General features: G+C 40.4%; 1 protein-coding gene across 1 annotated transcript; it reads left to right on the top strand.

The window, feature by feature from the left end:
- The first annotated feature begins 906 nt into the window (after nucleotides 1–906).
- Nucleotides 907–19,102, top strand: LOC144519441 (uncharacterized). The gene is made up of 11 exons (XM_078252564.1): nucleotides 907–1,091; nucleotides 9,502–9,567; nucleotides 9,928–9,948; nucleotides 10,076–10,348; nucleotides 11,936–12,056; nucleotides 12,209–12,384; nucleotides 12,650–12,792; nucleotides 13,377–13,524; nucleotides 13,799–13,974; nucleotides 14,067–14,159; nucleotides 14,904–19,102. Exons 2-11 carry the CDS (start codon nucleotides 9,522–9,524, stop codon nucleotides 15,597–15,599), a joined length of 1,893 nt encoding a protein of 630 aa, XP_078108690.1. The 5' UTR covers nucleotides 907–1,091; nucleotides 9,502–9,521; the 3' UTR covers nucleotides 15,600–19,102.
- Nucleotides 19,103–22,393: the final 3,291 nt, after the last annotated feature.

Here is a 22,393-nt window from a genome sequence, read left to right as displayed (position 1 = left end):
AGTAAGGAAGTGAATTGAGATTTGTTTTTTGTTTTGCCAAAATGCTATTTCCAAGGTCAAGAATGAACCTTCAAGCTCAAAATAGATTTTACTGATTTCAGGACTTTGGTGTCACGGTCGTAGACCTGGGACTCAACAATGAAGACTCTTATCTGAGGAGGATCTCTCTTTGACTTTTAACATTGCCAGATTTACTCCTCTGAAGTTCTTTAATTTGAGGATCACTGAGGCTAGAGCTTTTGTTGACACTTTGGGTTGTACTAAACAGATGAGCATCTTCCAACACATCTGGATTGTTTGTATTTTAAGATTGGACGGTGAACAAATGTTACATTCGGGGTTGAAATGTGCAGATTTGATTATTCTGGTATCTTATTGGCTAAATATAATCAAAAGGTGATTGATCCAATCGACAGATAAGATACTTTTGTTGAAAATTTGGAGACAAATTATGGATATATATAATGATTAAGACTTATTTTGTATTTGTTCAATCAGTTCTCTCACATACAGTTGTCATGAAGGGGGAATTTAGCTTTAGAGACCAAAACCGTTTTTTGTACCAGGCTGTAAACATGTTTATTTCTACTGGGAAGTTGGAATTTTGGGCATTATGGGGGTCTGTGGGGATTGACCAGGAAGCAATACACCAAGGCCTTCATGTAGGTCAAATACAAGTCTATTTTGAACACATTATGGTCTGCCTTGGACATAATGTCTGGGCTTAAATTTGTTTATGGGCGCATAGCTTTCTGCTGAATCGGCATCTTCTGTGGCATGCCTGTCGAACATCTCATTAAATAAACCCCCTCCTCACTGTCAGATGACCATAGGTGTCTTTCAGGGGGCGAAGGTTGGCGGTGTTTCCCGACACGAGTCGAGTGGCTCCGAGAGTGAGCAGAGCCCTACATATTCTGAACACTTTCCAAATGTTGAGCCCGAGTCGTGAAGTGCTGCTCTTGAGGGGGGCGAGGTTGGAAGAGAGGGAGACGACGAGGGAGAAAACAGGCAACGTCCACATAGATTTTCACCTCTGAAAGCATTCCAACAGCTCCGCTGACTGCACCGCAGCTCTGACCAGCCCAGTAAAGGTAGGTGAGCTGCTGAGCGCCGATTTTCGTCTCCTTACATGCATGTGCCGACGTGTGTCTTAAATATGACTGGTGTGTGACGGGTTAAATTCTGCAGTTTTTCTGGTTGATGCGCTTATCGGCTATCCCGACCCTGACGTGACTGATTAGACTCAAAGCTGTGAGGTTTATCACCATCTTCACATTATACTGTGAAGAAAGGTGATGATATATGCTATGTTCATGCCGTGACTGAACGGTCCCGGGATGGAGCCGGCTTTGCCTTCTTTGGATATTTTAGGTTTATTTAATTTAATTCTCAGCCTCCTGGTGGGATTCAATATAATGCTGATTTTATTTTGTAAGATGTCAGATGATGTCAAATGTGTCTTATTGCCTTATACCAATGTAAACATATTACATTAAAACAGGTTAAGTCATTAATCCACCCTCATTTAAAGTATGAACTATTATTATTACTAATACCATTATTATTATTATTATAATAGGAAAATTATATATAATATTTTATAGTCTTATATCATTAGGGCTGCCTTTTCTTTATATAAGGAAGGTATATGGCTCAATGGGAAATATGTTCTGAACTGTTAACACTTAAAAGCTTATAACATCCATTATCTGAGAGGATGCTCCAGCCTAAAGGCTCTCTGGCTGTGTTACCTCTGGCTGCAGTGTGCTGCTCATAGACTGTGACCACCTTGAAGGCCTAAGCACATGAGAGCAATGGCTGTATTACGAGCACATTCTTTTTACCATGAACAAATTCCACATCTTTTCTGTGCTCTTGTCCTTGTTTATTTGTCAATACACACAGCTCCACAACCCCTCTCCCCCGCTCCTCGTCCAGTGATTTTAATGAATCTGACAGGTGCAAGCAATATGGTGGAAACCTGTCTTATCCTTTAGTTCACTGCAGCCAGCATTGGAGGAAAATAGGTTGTCAGCTGCTAGAGGCTTCCTCGCCAAGATAAACTTTAGAAATTATACGTTTGGATTTTGTCTAGACAAGATTGTCTGGCTGTTTGAGCCTCTTTTCCCTGCATCATCTCTTTGTGCTGTGCTGTTCTGAAACGGGATATGGGTTGTAGTGATGCAGAGGGTACCAGTGTGGACATTTGGGATAATCAGAGCCATTTCAGCAAAGGAAGACCCCATATTTGTCTGAAAGTGGTGCACCTGAAGTAAACATCCAGCCATTTTCACGTGTGTCTCTTGGTGCAGCAATGCTTTTTTTTTGATGCCTCATGATTTATAAATGTCTAGCACTGGGAGAGGAGGGTACAGTATGTGCATCTGTGTACCTGTAAATGTGTGTTTGAGCTCACTTCGAGCCTCCTCGTCATCCGAGGGACCTCACATAGAGCCATTTATCTTTATCACTTGTGCAAAGGAAAAGTTTAAAGTGAAAATGAAAGAGAAATGATGAAGGGTAAAGAAACAGAGGCGGCTTTGTAGGGTCCCCACATCTGCAGTCATTGAAGGCATTTCCGCCTCTTTAAACCCGGCGGATAAAGACCTGTCTGTCCTTCCAGTAAGTAGGGAGTTTGGAGTTAGAAGGAAAACAGGCGCAGGCTTTGATTTCAGAGTGGGATGCACTGGCTTGGATTACATAAGATAATGAGGAGGAGAGGATGAAAGAGTCATGATAAAAAGGAGAGACCGATCCAGAGAGCAAAGGAAAATGAGAGAGATGTCCCGAGATCGGCAGCGGACGGTTCGGGTTGAGAGGAGTCACACTGAGAAGACAAAATGTGGTGGAAAGAAAGTTTGAGATGATACAGAGCTGTCAAACAGAGGCACAGAAAGTTATTGGAGGCAGCAGAAGAGGACAAGGAGGCTTAAACAGGGCTGTGATACACTTTGAGAATGGTGACAGAAGTGAGAAAATGGAAGACGAGGGAAGAAAGAGTGGAGAGTCCAACTGACTGAGTGAAGCTAAGTAAAGGGAGGGAGAGTCAGGAAAGGGTAGCAGAAGGCATACTTGTCTGTGTCCATGGTTTACAGCCCAGAGGGCAGTGTCTGAATATGCTTATAATATAGCTTATTGCATGTGCTTTCATGTGCTTTCATGTTTGTGCTTAGTGAGTGTTAGCTGTGGCCTCAAATGCTCAAAATCACAGAGAAATGAAGGAGAAGATTTTTGCCTCACAGATTCCTGTGTAGAAACACCAGATTGGCTGCGGTGACTCCACGAGGCCTACTGCTGTGACAGTCAGATGGACACGCTTCACTTTTCTCTTTCTCCAGCGTTCAACCCACATCTCAGATTGCTGTATTAATTAAAGGCTGATGGCTACAGGGATCAACAGTCAGTTTTTTAGTTGGGAATTATGATCAGTGCATGATGCAGTTGCCTCACATGAGTGTTCAGTCCGCAGAGAACAACAGAGAAGAAGGCCAAAAATTCCCGAAACAAGGATGGGGACTGCAGTATTAAAGTTACAGTGTAATTTGAGTCATACAGAAAACTGTCGCAAAGGACACTGAAGGTTTGTTTCCCTGAGACACTGTTCTGAGTGATGCAGCTTTGTCCCATATTTTATTTCAGATACGATAAAATGAGTGGGCTTTTGGGCTTTGTGCCCAGAGTGTGGTGTGCAGATGTGGCAGACACAGTGCAGAGGGCTGTTTAAGGCCTTTTGTGAAACAGAAACTTTGATTGTCAGATTCAGACACTGTGAAATGTTAATTATTTCCATTAAAACAATGAGAGAAAATGGCCTCTCTGCTGTTGCTCTTTAAAAATATGTTCAGATTGCCCGTATACAAAGACAGGCACACGTAGGCTTATACACAGTGTGAAGATGGCAGGGATTGGATGTCTTATGATGGCTCCTGTGTTACAAACTGAGACACTTTAATCTTTACTGCATGTTTATTAGCTGCTGCAAAGTGTGACTGTGAGCACTGCAGGTGTTCCCTCCCAGTCCCCTCCTAGGCTTTGGAAACGAAAACCACAGCAAAATCTCTTAATGTGTTGCCTCAGACGCCTCAGTGTAGCAGAAGGCACTTCACATCATCATAATCCCCTCAGTGTTGCAATTAATCACGATTCTTCTCCAAAACCGTTGTGTAGGAAATGTGTTTGCCCTGCAGCGCTTCTCGTTCTGGACATTTCCTGTTGGAAACTCACCCCTACGATTTGAAGAATCTAGAGATTCATGAATTATTCCCTGTTTAAAATCAGGCACATAATCAATAGACAATCCTTGACAGTGATCCAAAGCCAAGTGGCCACATACATTTAAAAGAGAAGGGACTCTTTAAGACATAAATGCCTGTCGCTATGGCCTTTGAACAACATTAACTTTGACTCATAAATCTGCTCGTGGCCCTGGTTTTAAATTGAGTTCAGGTATGCTATTAGGTTATAATGACACTGTCATTGGTTTTCTCAACATAAGTTGCATCACAGGCTGTTTTTTTATGTCTGAAGTCCAATAATAACCCCCAGGCAATGGCAGATAAATTGAATTTACAGGGACTGCAAGAATTTCTGCAGATAGTGTCTTCAGGGAGGTTTTTTAGATTTTTTTGTGAGATTCAATAGCCTAATGGATTTCTTATTCCACTTTAAAGAACATATACCATAGAAAAAGAGATAAAGAAAGAAAGAGCTCAAAGGATGCAAGTTTTGTTTTGTATTAATAATGAGCGTATTCATTATTTATTGAATTGAATTATTTCATGAGGTTGTACATACTTCTACATAATAAGGAGGATACTGTTGCAGCATATAGATAACTTTGACTGCATGCTACTTTGCTGCTACACTGTCTAGCTGTGAGCACTGCAGGTGTTTCCTCCTGCTCTCCTCCTGGGATTTTAAAATGAAAACCACAGGAAAGTTTCTATTGCTTCAACCCCTTGATGTGTTGCCTCTGATGTCTCAGCACAGAAGAGAGACGTTCACATCATCAATATCTCCCTCAGTGCTGCAATTAATCCGGATTCTTCCCAGAAACCTGCTTGTAGAAATTATGTTTTGGCCCGATCCCCTTTTCCGTGCTGTTTTGTTTGAAGACTTTTTAAAGCTGCAATGTAGTTCTGCTGCGAAAGAGATTCTTGAATCTTTGTAGCAAGAGGTTTATACTGTAAGGAAGTCACTTGGAGAAACAGGGGACACAAAGGAGGAATACAACATGAGGACAAAAAGGAGGGAAGGGGGCCTACAAGAAACCTGTCTTTGCAGTTATAGACGGAGGAAAGTGTGTGTGTGTGTGTGTGTGTGTGTGTGCTTAATGTCAGCAGGAAATCTGCATAACAGATGAACAGATTGCCATTGTATTTGGTGCACAGATAAACCTTGATCCAAGGAACAATTGATTGCATTTTGAGGGTGATCTGAATGTAGAATTTGAGCCAGAAGGTTCGACTGAACGATTTTTTAAAATAATCTAATTGTGATTTTTTTCAAAAATATTGCGATTGCGATTTAATATGCGATTCTTTTTTAAGCTCTTTGTCTTCTGTATTATTCAACAAAGACAAGCAATAAATCATTGTATAGTATGAACAACACAATATTAGATATATTAAACAAACTGGCCAGGCCTGTATGTGATGATGAAATTAGGTGATGCATGAATTTATATGAATGACATCTTTTATTTAACTACTTCAGTCACAGTAGTATATTGAGCACTGACCAAGCCTGGTGTAAACTTTCATATGAAAGTCAGAAACAAATCACACAAACTAAAGTGCAGATTGCAGAAATATAAAAACAAATATGTGGCTTTACCACACTTAGTAGTATTTACATTTAATTATCATTTACTGTAATAAACATATGTAAACATGTGGATTGCACTTTTTAAACACTGTCTTTGAACTTTACTAGACAGTTAAATAAGTAAAAATATAGTATATACAGTATAGAGCTCAACAGTCCCGCCCACAGCGGGTTCCGGAAGTAAAAATACAATGCAATTTCTCCATTGACAAATTGGAGTATAAGCCATAAAATCGTAACCGTCGATGGTAGACTTAAAACCAGCATGCCGACATGACTCAACGATTGTATATGCTCATATAGACACCACAAATCATGGGGCACTACCCTTGTTTTGAGATAAATGTCTTTTATTCGTGATGTCTTGGATAAGTACTTCATTACCCACAATCCTGAACAATCCCACAGTGATGCCTCTGATTGGTGGAACTCATGCTGGTGGGTGTGAGTACCTGATCTGTGCTGCCTGCACGATCCGTCACGAGGATTTACGACACTGCACGAATCACGATCTGTTCCACGCTTCTGACATTAGCCTCTGCCGGGAAGCTAACGTTAGTTTAGCTAACAGCTAATTCGGCTAACCGCTAGCTGACAGCTTGATTCAGTCTAAAATAACGTTAATTCAAACTTAACACTGGGTAAAGCCGTCTACAGCTGACGTAACAGCCGTTATATATGTTAACGGTTATTTTCAGGTTTTATTTGAGGTGGGTATGGCTGCAGCCTGGAGCGTCCCATGTCATGCCGTCCCATGTCATGCATGTCATGCCGTCCCATGTCATGCCATCCCGTCTCATGCCGTTCAGCTGGCCAAAATACGAAATCGCGAATTATTTTCCAGATGGAGTCACGGTTAAGTTCGTGACCACGTTTGCAATCAAGGAGGGTCAGTGTATGTTTTGGTCATTCGATTCGATACATTTCTTTATTCCCCTCTCTCCCTGCCTTCCTCTGACTCTCCGTCTCTACTCGCAGCAGACAGCTTCGCCCGAAGAGAGTCAAGCCAGCTGAGGAAATAGACTTTCAGTTCACGGCTGTAACGTTACTGTTACATTAACGTTACCGTACAGCGACAAAGTAGGATCCCAACAAACTTTCTGTTGCTGCCGTTAAGCTTGCTGATCTGGCAGAAAGTCACCGGCGGTTCGGGATCAGATCATGGGGATCAGACCTCCGGTGCTGGGTCTAATGTTATAATGGTCGCTGCTGCCGCTGCAGCTAGCTAGCAGGTGTAACCTAACCTGTGACCTGGGTCCCCGATTCGCTCTATGTTCGCTCCCCGGTGCTGACTGACTCTGGTCCGTCTGCAGAGCTGGCGTTACCCGCTCTAGCTAAGCTGGGAATCAGACCAATCTGTCGCGCTCGTGTTTTATTCATATTTTCTTTTTCTTTGCAGAATATAAAAGAAAAAGGCATTTTTTAATTTCTGTTTTCTAGTGATTTAAGTTTTTGTTATATGAAATAGGAATTGAAAATCGAAGCATGTTTAAAATGTTCACATTCCCTTTTGACAAGGAAAAGGAAAAAACACCTTGTATTTCAATTTTAAATTTTGTATTTTAAAACGAAAATCAAATAGCCATTCGTTTTTTTTTGTTTTTTAATATCTGTTAATGAAATGAAAATCGAATGACCAAAACATACACTGACCGGATTTCCTGAGGATGGATAACAAGGATCTGCACACACAAGAATACAAAAATAAACATGTTACACTCTTTCCAATACTCCTTTTTATTTTTATAGTCTATATTGTTTTCACACTTCACTGGGACATTGCTGCAAATACAATTTCTTATCAGCAAGGCGAGAGGGCATGAGACGGGAGGCTCCAGGTTGCAGCCATAGAATGAATTTTTGTTTGCCTATAATCTGCATTTATTTTATAGACAGGCATATATTTTTAAGTATTTTATTCATTTGTATGATTGCCGTTACTGTTTAGTTAAAAAAACACCAAATATATCAAGTATTTTATTCATTAGCATGATAGTCTGCATTTATCTTACTGTTTAGTTAAAAAACACCAAATATATTTTAAAGTATTTCATTCATTAGCATGATAGTCGACGCAAGCTTTTACTTTGAAAAGTAGAAGCTCGGGGAAGCTTTTACTTTGAAAAGTAAGAGAGATATTTTATTCCAGATGCGAGCTTGTATTTTGAAAAGTAGAAGCTCGGGGATTTTATTCCAGACGCGAGCTTTTATTTTGAAAAGTAGAAGCTCGGGGACGGCACCAGGCGGGATGACATGACACATGACGCTCCAGGCTGCAGCCATACAGTCTTGTTTTATTTTGAGGGTCTTTTAAAGTTATTACATGCTGCGATTTTATTGTAAATGCAATTAATCGTTCAGCCCTAGAAGGTTGGTATTATATTTTCAGCCAATATTGAAACTAACAGTAATAGTCACAGTGTTCCAAATCTTGTCATTTCTAGTATAAAGACAAACCTATGGGATTATTTTTGTGACTTTAATTCCAAACAAAACTTCTCAAGTATCAACCAAAAAACACTAACTCAAGCAAAAAAATTGTCACCTCAAAGATAAAACTTAAAACTTGCAAACAAAACATTTGTGTAGTCGTAAACTATTGCTCTTTTATTCGTTTGATAAGATGACCTTTTGTTTTCAGTTCCCTCTGCTTCTTTCTCAATGATCAGTCTTTTGCTCTCTCCAGCACGTTTGCAGTTTTGCTCCCAGCTTTCTCGTTTGCGCTTCCCAAGTCTTTGTCTGCGATTCTAGCTAGTAACTTAACAGAACGAAACAACAAACGTCTAGTAACCATGCTTGCAACGTAGGTCATAGACAATATATATGATCAATACTTACACTTTATTAATCTTGTAGGAATCCGCTAGAGTGGTTTGTGTGTCCTCCAAAATCTCTAACGTTAGCTGCACTGAAACGTCAGGGGGCCGGCAGGCACTGAGCTGTCACTCAAACTAACTGAAGACGAATTAGCCAATGGGGTCGCACCCCTGTAAGACCCGCCCACGCGATAGCTTTGTGTCAGAATCGCAAACAAAGACGTGGGACGCGCAAACGAGAAAGCTGGGAGCAAAACTGCAAACGTGCTGGAGAGAGCAAAAGACTGATCATTGAGAAAGAAGCAGAGGGAACTGAAAACAAAAGGTCATCTTATCAAACGAATAAAAGAGCAATAGCTTACGACTACACAAATGTTTTGTATGGAGGTTTTATCTTTGAGGTGACAATTTTTTTGCTTGAGTTAGTGTTTTTTGGTTGATACTTGAGAAGTTTTGTTTGGAATTAAAGTCACAAAAATAATCCCATACAAACCCTCTTCAAATTAAATGCGGCTGCCTACTTCTGAACAATGCAAAGCAACAAAATCAAACTAAGAACCACATTTTCAGTGTCTACATGAGTGTGAAGTTCACTGTATGTGCCTCGGTTGATGCTTTTAGTCATGATATCATCCAGCAATGAAGTCATATGAACACTAGTTTCACTGTGAATAAGCAACAGGGATGAGCAAGATCTGCCTGTCCTCTAATAACACCCCCTACTGATTCAGAACATACAAACATGAAAGAGAGGACAGCAAAGTAGTCATATAAATGTACAAATATGATGGCAATACAATAATGTTGCTTATTTTGTTGACTTTCTATTAATACATACTTCTTTGTTCTTTCCTTCTAGGCACAAAAGAATCAGTCAGGATGGCGACAGTCAGTGTGATCACATTCAGCTTTCTGCTCACCACAGGTATGTTCAGAAAAATGTGTGATGCTGTTTCCTCCAGTAGTGGTCTGGAAATATGGAAATTGTGCCTTTTTCCACCAATGATCAATAATCAGCTGATTATGCTACACTGTGGTATTTGCTCAGGAAACACTGTTTAATTTCATAGTTCATTATTCAACAAACCCTCAGTTTGTCTAATAGACAATATATGAAGTTATCCTGAAGAATATGTGAAAGAAACGATAAGCACCAATTTATTGGAATAGAGAAGAAAAGGACTCAGACACTGTATTTCAGTTGAACTGATGATGAAGTCATAGATGAGTCATAATATCACTGTTATCACTTCTGATTTATATTTTCTTCCATCTTTGCTTACAGCTCTTTCTGCCCCTGTGAAAGGTAAGAGTTAGTGTACCTTTGCGCATAATTCTGAGTGTATCACTCATCAATTATACATTATGAACTTTCTTGCCCTCTTGAGTGTCTGTAAACACTTCCTCTGTCCTTTGTCCATCATGTGATCCAGTCGAGGACTCCATGACCTTGTTCCACGGGGAGGATTTCCACATCATGCTGCCCTCACTCGCGTCTGAGGTCACGTTTCGGAACTGGTCTTCTCTGCGGTCAGGTGACACGTTCCTGATGCGGGACGGTAACGTGGTCAACAGTCGGGCCAAACTCAACCGCCACCTCAGCCACCTTATTATAGACTCTGTGGGTGAGGGAGACGAGGGCGTGTACACTATGAAGAATCCAGAGAAGCCAGAGGACATCAGACGCATTATGCTTATAGTCCGAGGTACTGGGTGACATTAGTGTATGATACATTAGAAATGGTAATGAAGAATAGCCTCAACTGACATGTTACACTCTCACAGGCAGAACTGGAATTTCAACTCTTAATTTAAAATCAGATGGAAGACTCAAATTTATAAAATTGTAAATCATATTAGCACAAGTTCCATTTTGGAATATCATATCTGTGATACTAAATAGATGAGGTCATAATAAGATAGGGTTTTTATACGATTAATAGAACTAGAAATTGTACTTTCAATACAATACAGACCAGCAAAATAACTCTTTGTCCAAGCATTTTTCTAATTGAAGAGGAGGGGAGGGGGTCACTTTATAAATAACTTAAAAAAAAACTTTATAAAGTACAATCTAAAACTTCTTTAACCATGACAGTCAATGATGACTTAGGTCTGCAACTAATGATTATTTTCATTATTTTAAGTGTTGAGTCTATAAAATGTCAGAAAATTGTGAAAAATCTCTATTGATCTTTAATTTTGCAGAGACTCTCTAAAAAACCCTAACCCTTGAATAATTGACTTGACATCAGTGGTGGAATGTAACTAAGTACATTTACTCAAGTACTCAAATTTAAGATACTTGTAATTTCCTTTTCCATTTCATTTTATGCCACTTTTTATCCCACTCCACTACATTCTTAGAGGAAAATATTGCACTTTTGACATCACTACATTTGACAGCTTAATTGTTAATTTGTAAGTTTTACTTACAAAACATATGACAATCCTAAATCTTGTTACCCAACAGTATATCAAATTGTTAAGATGCTACTTAAACATTAATGCATACATTTATTAATCCAATTATATGATACTCTGAACACTCAGAGGGGTAATTTCTCCTTTTTGTCCTCAGAGAGTTACAAGTTGCAGCAGTGTTGACTCTGGACTCTGCTTATGATGAGATTACACACACACACACACACACACACACACACACACACACACACACACACACACACACACACACACACACACACACACACTTGAGAAGAGGGAGTGGGCTCAAACCCAGCATGGATAAAGGCGACTGTAGTGTAGCAATATGTGGAAGATATGCCATATGAAGGGACTGTGTTGTGAGTTGATGAAGAGGTGTGTGTGTTCTCAGAGTGTGAGAGCATGCCGGAGCTGCCAGGCAGTAATTATGCAGCTCTTTAACCACCAACCCCCTCCTCTCTCCTTCCCTCCCTGCTGGTTTCCTGTCTTTATCTTGTCTTTGCTGCCTTTGCCTCTATTTGGTTTGTATCCCTACCCTATCATTTCAGCTGCCCTGATATTTTTGGATCAGTGCTGTTTTCTCTGCAATCTGTCCACCTTTTTTGCCACATCTGTCAAGCCATTCCCTCATCATCGTCCTCTTCCTTGCTCCTTCACCCCTATCTGTCCTTTCTCTCACTTCAGCTCTATTTCTATCATTTCTTTCCTTCACTTAAAGCAAATACACTTTCTCTCTCCTTTCACTCCTTTCTAATAAAAGTCAGGCAGTTTCCTGTCCTCTGTAAATAACCTTGTTGCATGCTTTTACTCAAGAACAAATGGTTTACCACCCTTCTTTTACCTTCTAGATTGCTCCAACGAGCAGATCATTAAATATGGAGACAACTACCATATTCCGCTGTTAGGGGTGACTCCTCCCATCACCCTGGAGTACAGGCCCAGTGCTGTGGAGGCCAACCAGACATCTAGGTAAAGTCAGCAAAATGACACTGATATTTTAACCCAACAAAATCTGTAATGACTTTTTCCTACCACGATGTGCATGCACTGTGACAAGGTGTCTCAGACTTTCTGAGAAAGGTTAAGGTAAGTCTGTTCTCTGTGACTTTCTCCTTCTGCAGACCTGCTCTGGTGCTGCTGACCAGTACAGGGATGTCCAGGGATGGCTACCAGGGTCGAATCAGCGCCAATGAGCGCCAAGTCACCCTCAGTGCTGTCACGGGTGCAGATGAAGGTAGCTACACTGTCAGGAATGCCGAAGGTGATATCCAAAGGAAAGTGTGCCTCAACGTCAAAGGTAAGAGCACAAATGTAGACAGATCTTATATATTTTCTTCTCCCATGCTTGACCTGTTTTAAGAGGCTGGCACCTTCCATCAGGATGTTGTTGTTTCCTTTCCAGTTATTACACTGTTCTCATCTGCAATAATGGCTTTTTAAAGACCCAAACGTTAATGGGCTCTAGCAGGCTAATGCATTTTAGGTGATCAATGGGCCTGTAAACAGAGCTGTGATGTATTTATTGCAACTCCTCCTTTCTCCTCTGTCTCTCTGTGTCGCAGAGCACCAAAACTTTGTGACCTTGCCGTACGGTAAGAGACTGAAGATCAACCTGATACTCAACAGTTCCTTGGTCTACCTCTACTACAGCCCGGACAATGACCCCACACCCCATCTGCTGCTGGACAAGGGAGAATTTACGAGTGTAATTGAAGTCTCTTATTTCTTTTTAGTCCCACCGCTGTTGTGATTATTTGTTTTGTGTATTTTGCCCCAGAGATAGAAAAAAATGTACGTGAAAATGTTATTAAAAGGGCTTTAACTTTTAAATCACTAAATGACAACAAAGGTCGATATTACTGTTATTTCTGTTGTATAATAAAATGTACATCTGGATGCTTTTGTAAATGCACATATGATACGGCCAGTTAATAATATTCAGCTACAAAACTTATAACATGGTTTCCTGCAGTGTTTTATAGCTGTGGGCCACCTCGTCTGTAACACCGACCACCAAGACAGAAATTGTGAAATCATTTTGCAGCTTTCTTAAGTGCTACTGCTGAAGGCCAGGCCTGTTCAATCTTAGACAAATGCTGCTAATAGACATATAATCCAGAATGGCCCACCCTTTTTTCAGTGTGTGTTGTTAAGTTAACTTCACAGTGTAAGTCTTTTGTAAATGGCTGTAGTTGGTGTTATGTTATTTCCTCTATAATATCTCTGTTATATGTATCCTTGCTGTTCGGTCTTTTTTAAGTTAAGTGTATGAATGTCTGTCTTTTCTAGGCCCGAACGGAGCTTGGTCTTGAGGACCGTCTCTCTATGGAGGGTTCATGGGTTTTTCTGGATCAGGTCAAGGCTTCAGATGTAGGCGAGTTCAAAATTACTGACAAGCTGGGGTTCACTGTTTCCAGCATCCATCTGGGAATACAACGTAAGAATGGGGATGGGGCTGAAAAGGAATGGTTGAAAAACGGTCTTTAATGCTGTTAAATGATGATGTTAATAGTGTTGTTGTAGCTGTTAAAGGATGGTACAATATCAAAACCAAAATAATTTGATTGTGGCTAAAAAAAAAGAAAGAATAATTCATTTTCTTTTGTCTACTGTATTCATGCACTGGAATTTTGACACGTCAGTGAAAGGTCAGTTAAATTATTTACTCTCCCACTTCTGTCTCTCCTCTTTCCCACAATGTCTCCATGAAGCCTATAAGCTGGAGTCACTGTATGTGGCCATCATTGCCCTGTTGGGCCTGCTGGTTTTCCTTCTGCTGGTTTGTCTGCTGTCCTGCCTGATCAAAGTGAAGAAGAGGGCCAAGAGGGCTGCTGCCCTGGAGAAGATTGGCCAGAAATCTGACGATGAGGGAGAGGCCTTCAGACAGGTTAGAAGGACAAATATACAACTTGCAATGTGATGATGATGTGCATCCTGATATAGTGAATGACTATTGTTTGTCTGTGTGCATCTTTACAGGTGGTCAAGAACATCACCAAACTCAGTGAGGAATCCAAGCATTCCCAGGCCGACAATACAGAGAAATCTCAGAGCACTGAAGTGGACATTAAAGTAAGGATACATCATATTTATGTCTTAAAACTGAGTCTTTAAGAAGTTTTAATAATGTCTCCATTGTTATACTGTTTTCTGCGTTCAGACAGCTGCAGCTTATTCAGAACGCTGCTGCTAGAGTCCTCACTAAGATCAACAAAGTGGATCGCATCAGTCCAGGTCTCAGATCTTTGCAGTGGCTTCCTGTATGACAAAGAGTTGATGTGATAATAGTACTGTTGGTTTATAAAGCACTGAATGGTTTAGGTGCCAAAATACATTTTTGATCTGCTGCTATGTTATGAACCAACCAGACCTCTCAGGTCTCCTGGGACTGGTCTGCTTCCTGTACCCAGAGTCAAAACTATAATGAAGAAGCAGCATTCAGTTTTATTCACCATATATCTGGAACAAACAACCAGAAGACCTGAGAGGTGCTCCAAATCTCAGTTCTTTTAAATCAGAGCTTTCTGTTTGCCACTCCCTCTTATTAAATTTTAATTTGGGACTATTCATTTGTATCTTGCACTGCACTGTAGCTGAGCTGTGATGTTTATTCTCCTGTTTTATTCAATTTTAGCTTACCTTCCAAATTATTTTACTGAAATCCTATTTATATCTTCCCTTTATATTGCCTTGTGTGTCTGATTTATCTTGTCTTAACATCTTTTTATGTCTTCTGTAAAGCACTTTGAATTGCTCTTTGGTTGAAAGGCGCTATACAAATAAACTTGCCTTACCTTGTTGTCTGTTTTAACTCAGGGTCTGGAGGTTTCCTCTAAAGAGGTGGGGGTTGGTAACCTGGACACCAGTGACTCCGGCGTTGGCTTTAACACCGCCCTCCCACTTGACACTGACACTGATGCCCCTGATCAAAACCTTGACTCTGTGGCTGTAAGCATCTCTGTTGCCTCTGAAACCAAACCAAGTCCACCGTCTGCTGCTGCTGCTGAGTCCAAGCCAAGCGCTCCACCAGCTATGGAAATAAATTCCAGTCCAGTAGCTGAAACTAAAGCCTCCCCAGCACCGGAGACCAAGAAAACCCCTGATCAGCCAGTGGAAGCAAAGTTGGACGTGCCCGAACCAGCAGATGTTAAACTCAGCCCAGCCTTGAGCCCTGAGCCCAAGGCTGGTCTGAGTCCAGATCCAAAGCCTGCACCAAGCCCAAGCCCAGAGCCTAAATCACCTGCTTCTAAAGCCACCACTCCAACACCTGAAAGTAAAAGTGTCCTGACTCCCACACCTGACCCCCCGAAACCAACCACACCAGAACCTATTACTAACGGTACACCTGAGCAAGGCCTGGATTCCAAACCAAGCCCAGATCACCCTGATATTATTGGAGCTCCAAAAGCAGCTCCCCCGAAAACCCCGGAAGTGGAGCTGAAATCAAGTGGTGCCGCAATGGAGGCCAGCAAAGACGGGACCGTGGCTGAGGATTCAACCACCACCACCTGAGAACTGCCCCTGCAAAAATCCAAGGGAAGCTCCACAGATTTTCGGCATCTACCACCACTGTAGACAATCGATTACCCCTTAACAAATAATGAAGAACCACTCAAACAGGGGCGAGGACTTTCAATTTAACATGTCTAATGCCTGAACATAGTATTACTTTGATAACGGTATCTCACTCACACACTAACGCATAACCTTTGAGACTTTCTGATTAAGATAATCTTCACATAACAAGTTGGCTTGTTGATTAATTAAGCATTTTAGTTGTATACACACTGCAGTTTTTTGGTAACTTCACAGTAAAACTGTCAGACTGCAAATGAATTCCTTTGCAGAGTTTACGCAACTCCACATAAGGTCTTTTCTAACATAATGAGGTAGCCAGAAAGGTTTACAACATTTCACTGAAGTAGGCAAAAAGGTTTACAACATTTCAATAAAACAAGAATATTCTAGAATTCCTTATTTGGCCTTAACTAGCCCTTTTAAAATGCTTGTTCCTCTATCAGCATGTGGATAAAACAGACAAAATGCATGCAATATACAGCCAACGTCATCTCAAACCTACAAAAATGTGTGATGACATTCTTTTGATTGGACATCCTCAAGACAGAAATGAAAGCCTTTTTGATCACACACTGTACATACTGTAGCTGAAATATGGATGTTATACGCTTGTGCTAGTCCTCTGGCTTCAGAAACATCTGCAATACATGATCACATATATATAAAAGATTAGTTTTGCCTAACTTCAACCACAAGAACATACTAATAATACTTACTGTATTTATAGTCTCTAAAATTGAGATTCAGACTCCCAGTGGATATCTCAGATGATTAAAATGTGTTTTGCAGACTGATCCCTTAAGTCCGGATCAACCACTTTACTGCTTTTGATCTGAATTTCCCTGTGGCTCTATAAAAATCCCATTATTCATAGTTTAATAGTAGCAACTCTAGGCACTTAATGGGACCACCATGTCCTCGCTGTACATTGGGCTTTCCAGAGGTGAAATACTGAATGAAAGTGTCTGGTAAGTACAAATAGTTAGAACATGCTTGCTTGTTTCTTTCATTATCCTTCCGTCCTTCCTTGTCTACTTTCAGGCTTTTCTTTTGTCTCTCCCTTCTTTCAATCTTTCTCCCCTTTCCTTTGCTGGGCTGCATTTTACTACAGTACACAACCTTTGGCAGAGATTAGAATTAATGACTCAGTTATTTATTTTTTATTCAAAATTGATATTTCCTCTAAAGTATTTTGTTGTTGTTGATATTGACAGAGTAGTTCCTGTGTCTTCGGCCCTACGAAATTTGGCAAAAGCTTAAACATTAATGCCTAGCATCTTTAATGGCTCCAAAATACTCCAATTAGGCCTTTATCAATGCCACTGTCATCTATGTGGCTGTTCAGTCAACACAAATGAATGTTAGTTAGAAACTCTTGTATGGTACAAAGGAGGTGTGCAGATACATTTTAGTGTTACAAAATGCATGTCCCTACCTCATGTTTTAACTGACCACTGGGAAACCAATGACAGTCCAGTTTCAGTGCATTGAAATTTACAAAAAGCATTTTTTGAGAGAAGCACAAAATGACAGCCATGAAAATGCAATCAAATGATCAGTGAATGGTAGGAACATTGTAAGAGGTTGAGCCATCTACGACCAACTGGCCTTTCTTGGCAGCTTTCCTGACTAATAGATTTTCGAATAGATATCAATTAAGTAAATTGATATCAGGCGAAACATCAGCATTTAAAAAAAGCCATATGATATGAAGATAGGTTTAGATGTCAGATTTGATACTAAGATCAATAAATATAATATAAAACAAAACAAAATTACGGGCCTCGATGTTGAATGGACAGACAGTGTCAGATGGTCAGATGTATTACACGTGGCCAAAGACATTCTAATGTAAAACACTGGATATGCCCATTTCTAGCCTGGATCTGTGAAGGAACCACAAACCCATTTTGGCAATGTTAACAATTGTTTTCATACACACACACACAGACACACAAACCAGACAAATATTCCAGCCTTGTAAATATTGCATGTGTACACCAGTTTAACCCTCTTAAGGCTGAATGTTTCTAGTGTATAGAATGGTTGTTGTATTATACTTAATAATAAAGAAGAAAACAAATTTAAATTGATCACAGACCTTAAATCCAGAATATAAAATATATACACATACAGTACTATATACTATATATACTAATATTCACTAACGTCTTGAGGTAATTTAAGAACCAAATATTGTACAAATCCATCAAGACTATATTAGATCTTTTTAGATCAATTAACTGCTGTTATTGCCATTCCAACCTGACAATACTCACAGCATCTCTCACAGTATTTACATGTTGTATTAAAATGTTTAACCTACATCACTTAAAGCATTGACTGCAGCATGCCCACAACATGAAAAACAGGCTTTTATTGTCCTAAAGGAGTGATGTTTTAATGTTGCCATCATTGTGTGTTTGGGGTTTAAGTGTATACGCCTGTGACGCACATATGTGCGAGTGTGAATGATTTATGACCGAGTGTTTGTGCGTGCTGAATGCATAGGCAGTTTGTACAGGATGACACAACTGTACTTTATGTGTGCTTCTCTGTCTGTTGTGAGTAAGGTATTCATGTGCCTGCTTAAATCGTCTTGCAACGTGAAGAAAACAAGTGCTGTGTTTAATTCATGAGTGTGAAAGTGTTTAAAGCCACAACATATTGTAAAAGATATTGTAACTTTAAGATATTTGAGTGACTCTTGTCTTTGTTTAGTGCCTAAAACGTATAATGGATAGCTGGCTTGTATTCTGTCATTTGCCGACACTCCCTAATGGCACCTTTTTCTTAATAGGTAGGGTATTCACGACAGCTGTTTGCTCACCTGACTGTACAACGTGGTGCCACTGACTGGCCTATCATATGCTAATGTGTAGGAGATCTGTGACTTATTGTATCAAAATTATGAATGAATTATGAAAGTGATGATGAAAGTCTGACCTTCAGGTTTTCCACTTGATTCTGAGTAGCATAATAAGTGCTGAGCCCCAACTGTATATTGTCAGTGATTGTAATGCCAAGCCACTCCAGCCAGATTGAGTAGGGATGTGAGAGAGGCAGATATGTGTAGTGGGCAGGACAAGGCTGTGGTTTACACGTTACCAGCATCTCGGCGAAGGCTCAGTCGAGTGGGATTGGCGTTATTACAACTGGTGCCAGAGGGACTCTGGTATCATACCCACCTCTGATAACCCACTAATAGAAACCACTACTTTTAATACCACTGGCACTACTTGCACTATGTGAGTTGTCTCTGCCCTGATCGTCTGTGTTTACTTCTGCTGTTCTGGCCTGGGTGTGGTGTAACATCCCACATGTTCTCTCTGTACTCCCTTTTTGCACAACACTTCACACAGATGTTTTGTATAGAAAATATTTTTTCTTTATTTCATGTCTAAAGGAATACTAAGAATAAACAAGCGATTATGACATTTGCGGTCCTGTTGTCTTCGTTTTCCTTTTCTTTGAGCAGCAATCTTGCAGAAGGACAGTTCTGTCTCAGAGCTGTCTCTTTCATCTCAGTGAGTCGTCTCACTCAATGTCAGCCATCATTTTTTCTAAGTGTCACGTGTCACTTTCTCACCCCTCAGGCCTGATGTGCCACTAATCCCAGTTTCCATACCCTCGCCAGGACACATCATAGCTAAGCAGGCACAGAGATATTTATAAACAGGCCAAAGGTAACATCATAATGCTGTCAACACCTGCTATGGACCCTGAAACTTAGCAGTAGATTACAACCTTTGTTTTCCTAAACTCTTTTACAAATACATCAGGTTCAAGAATCATTTGAAGCATCATATTTCACCACATTTATTTGTCTCAAACTCTAAAGTTATCACAGTGAAGAAGATGTGCATTAAAAACTGAAAAATACAGTAACATATGTATTTTCTTTAAAATCATTTCTTGAAATCATTTAATGTAGAGTTCCTCTATTTGCAACATTTTTTTCAGCAAGTTGTAAGTGCATTATATAATCAGGGCTGCAACTAACAGTTTTTTTCTTTATCAATAAATCTTTAAATTATTTTCTCAATTAATAATTTTGTCTATAAAATGTCAAAATCCAATTGCCAAAATCCAAGCTGATGTCTTCAAATGGCTTGTTTTGTCCAACACGATGGTTCCAAGCCCAAAACTATTTTCACAAAAGACAAAAGAAAGCAAATGTTTGGCATTTTTGCTTGAAAAAATAATCCTAACCATTAATTGATAATCGCAATAATTGTCAATTACAGTAATTATACTAATATAAAATTAACAATTTGTGTTGGAAATCTCTGCAGCCCCTCATTATAGGGAAGGGTTAAAGATCTTAATGGCTGCAGTGTTCTTCCCGTCATCTGTGTCACATGGATTATAGAAGGGGAACAAAGGAACCTCAACTGTTCCCATAGTAAAGGTGTAGATTGGCGCCATGGTAACAGCATTATAGAAAGACACCTCCTCCTTTTCACAGTCTAAGAACACACCGATGCGGACAAGACGGACAGATACGTTGACCTTGGTGGGCTTTGGGTCGGTGCAGGCTTGGACAGATCCGTCCTTCAGGGACAGGGTCCAAAGGCCACTGGAAGGGCCACAGGCATCCATTTCCCCTCTAGGGACATCTTCTCGTGCCACACCCAACCTCCACGCTGTCTTACGTCCCACCTCAACCTCCCAGTAGTGTCGGCCTGTGGTGAAGCTCTGATGGCCCAACACACAGTAATAATAGTGGAACCGTTGTGGGTTGGACTGGAAATCCTTTGTGTCCTTATCCTCCTCAAACCACACTGAGGTGCGAGACTGGGACAGGGACAGATTAGGGTGGGCTGTCTCGGGGTCAAAGGTCATTGATGTAATATCTGTAGGAAAATAGAGATTAAGTAAGGTAAATTTTGTTGTTGTTTTGCATGTGATATATCAAATGACAAGTGTGAACATACTTGGGTAAAGGCAGCTTTTCATGTGCTTCCATATCCTGTACTGTATGGGCCCCACAAACTGGCCGGAGCGTACCTCAGTGTCCACCTCCGCTGGAACAACAAACCTGACCTGAGATCTGCTTGGACAAAATGGGAAGAGGGGAGGACTGAATGGTGAATGGTAGAATATCGACCTGCTAGACACAACACGGTGAGGTTTATGGAGATGGATTGATGTACAGAAATGAGAGGAAATGTTAAGCATGCATACACACAAGATTAATGAGATGTGGAGAAGAAAACTGTTAGGTTGAGAAAACCTGCCTTTTTATGAGATCTTGAATTTCCTGCAATGAGAGAAACATTTTAGGAAAGTTGGTTGAAATAATAGTGCACAGCACTACACAACAACATTGAATTATCTCAAACAGTTGTCTTTGTTTGTACTCCAGCAAGCTGTGACATCAGCAGGACGGCCTTACGCTGCCCATTGCTATTCGCTGACTAATGTGTCGACTTCCTTTTGTCCTTTTACTTTTAAATGAGAAATTGATTTAGACTTTCAAAACCAGAAAAGTCAACTGTTTAGCCAATAAATGTCTATAATTGATCAAATGAGTGCCGATGAAGAGGCGCAGAACAGCTAATAGGGTGACACTGCAGGATTTGGTCTCTTTGATGTAAACCTGCACAGTCATGTTGTTTCCCAGCAGCTCTATGCTCAAAGGAGTCCAAACAGGAGAAGCAATTAAAGACTTTATTTTTTTTTACGAGAAAGGTAAGTAAAGTTTTGTCCCAGGCTAAGGGGAATGCATACAGTGACCCTGGATAAACCCACGTGTGGCCCTGCTGTTGCGCAAAGAAGGTTCCAGAATGTTTTATGGAGGGAGTCCAAACTATTCTCCACCTCCCCCTCTGTACCCACTTATACATTAGCTGCCCCTCTGTCCAAATTTACATCATCCCCATCCCAGCTTCGTATAGTTACAGTATATTTAGGCCAATAACAAGACAAACTTCTGTGATAGTTTGACTTAATCTCAGTATGTTAATTTCTTCTTCTTTAGTGAAAACGCCTTCTCACTTTGAGCAGTTTAGGACTGTCCTCCTCAGCCAGTTTGCTGTTGAGTACTGTGATTGCTCTCTCCAGGTCTCTCCCTTGCGCTGCTATTTTCTTCTCTCTTTCCTTCAGCTGCTTTAGTTGTTTCTGTCTCTCCATCCTCAGTCGCTCCAGCTCCTTACACTCTTCCTCATCCAGGAAACGATGTATGTTCTGAAACTCAGCTCTGATGTCTCGTTCCAGGGCATCAAAACTGCCCTGAAAGATGAGAAGGGGAAATGTTGATAATTATCAATTCAGCCTACGTGTGACTACAAATTTAGTGTGGATATGACAATGCGAATAATCATTTTCGAAACTGGCTTATGAATATATAGCCTCATTTAGTTTGTGTTAAACTATAATCACTGTGAATAAAAAGAGTGTATTTTTGAAAAAGAAAGATTAATAATGCAGAAACAGTACCTCTACTTGCACTGAATCTATGTATGTCTCTCTCTCTGCGTCTCTGCACTCATCTACCTCGTGCTTAATTCTTTTAATAGCCTGGACAAGCTTTCCCTGTAACACACACACACACACACACACACACACATGCACGCATGCATGCACGCACGCACACACAGACACACACAGGAGACAGAGTTGGTGATAAAGTATGCATAGAACAGAAAAGTAACTGATTTAATATTCTGAGCTTCTTCACCTATGAAAAATGAGCTTTCAAAATAAATACAGTCACATTATGAGAG

This window comes from Sander vitreus, chromosome 6 (genome assembly GCF_031162955.1).
Source record: "Sander vitreus isolate 19-12246 chromosome 6, sanVit1, whole genome shotgun sequence".
Classification (NCBI taxonomy): Eukaryota; Metazoa; Chordata; class Actinopteri; order Perciformes; family Percidae; genus Sander; species Sander vitreus.
Note: the sequence above shows the minus strand (reverse complement) of the source record. Positions and strands in the feature narration are given on the sequence as shown.

Excerpts from the sequence above, each read along its gene's own strand:
- LOC144519441 (XM_078252564.1), top strand. The coding sequence starts at position 9,522 with ATGGCGACAGTCAGTGTGATCACATTCAGCTTTCTGCTCACCACAG. Across the intron at positions 9,568-9,927 it reads CAGCTTTCTGCTCACCACAG|CTCTTTCTGCCCCTGTGAAA; the intron begins GTATGTTCAGAA and ends CTTTGCTTACAG. Across the intron at positions 12,793-13,376 it reads ACAAGGGAGAATTTACGAGT|GCCCGAACGGAGCTTGGTCT; the intron begins GTAATTGAAGTC and ends TGTCTTTTCTAG.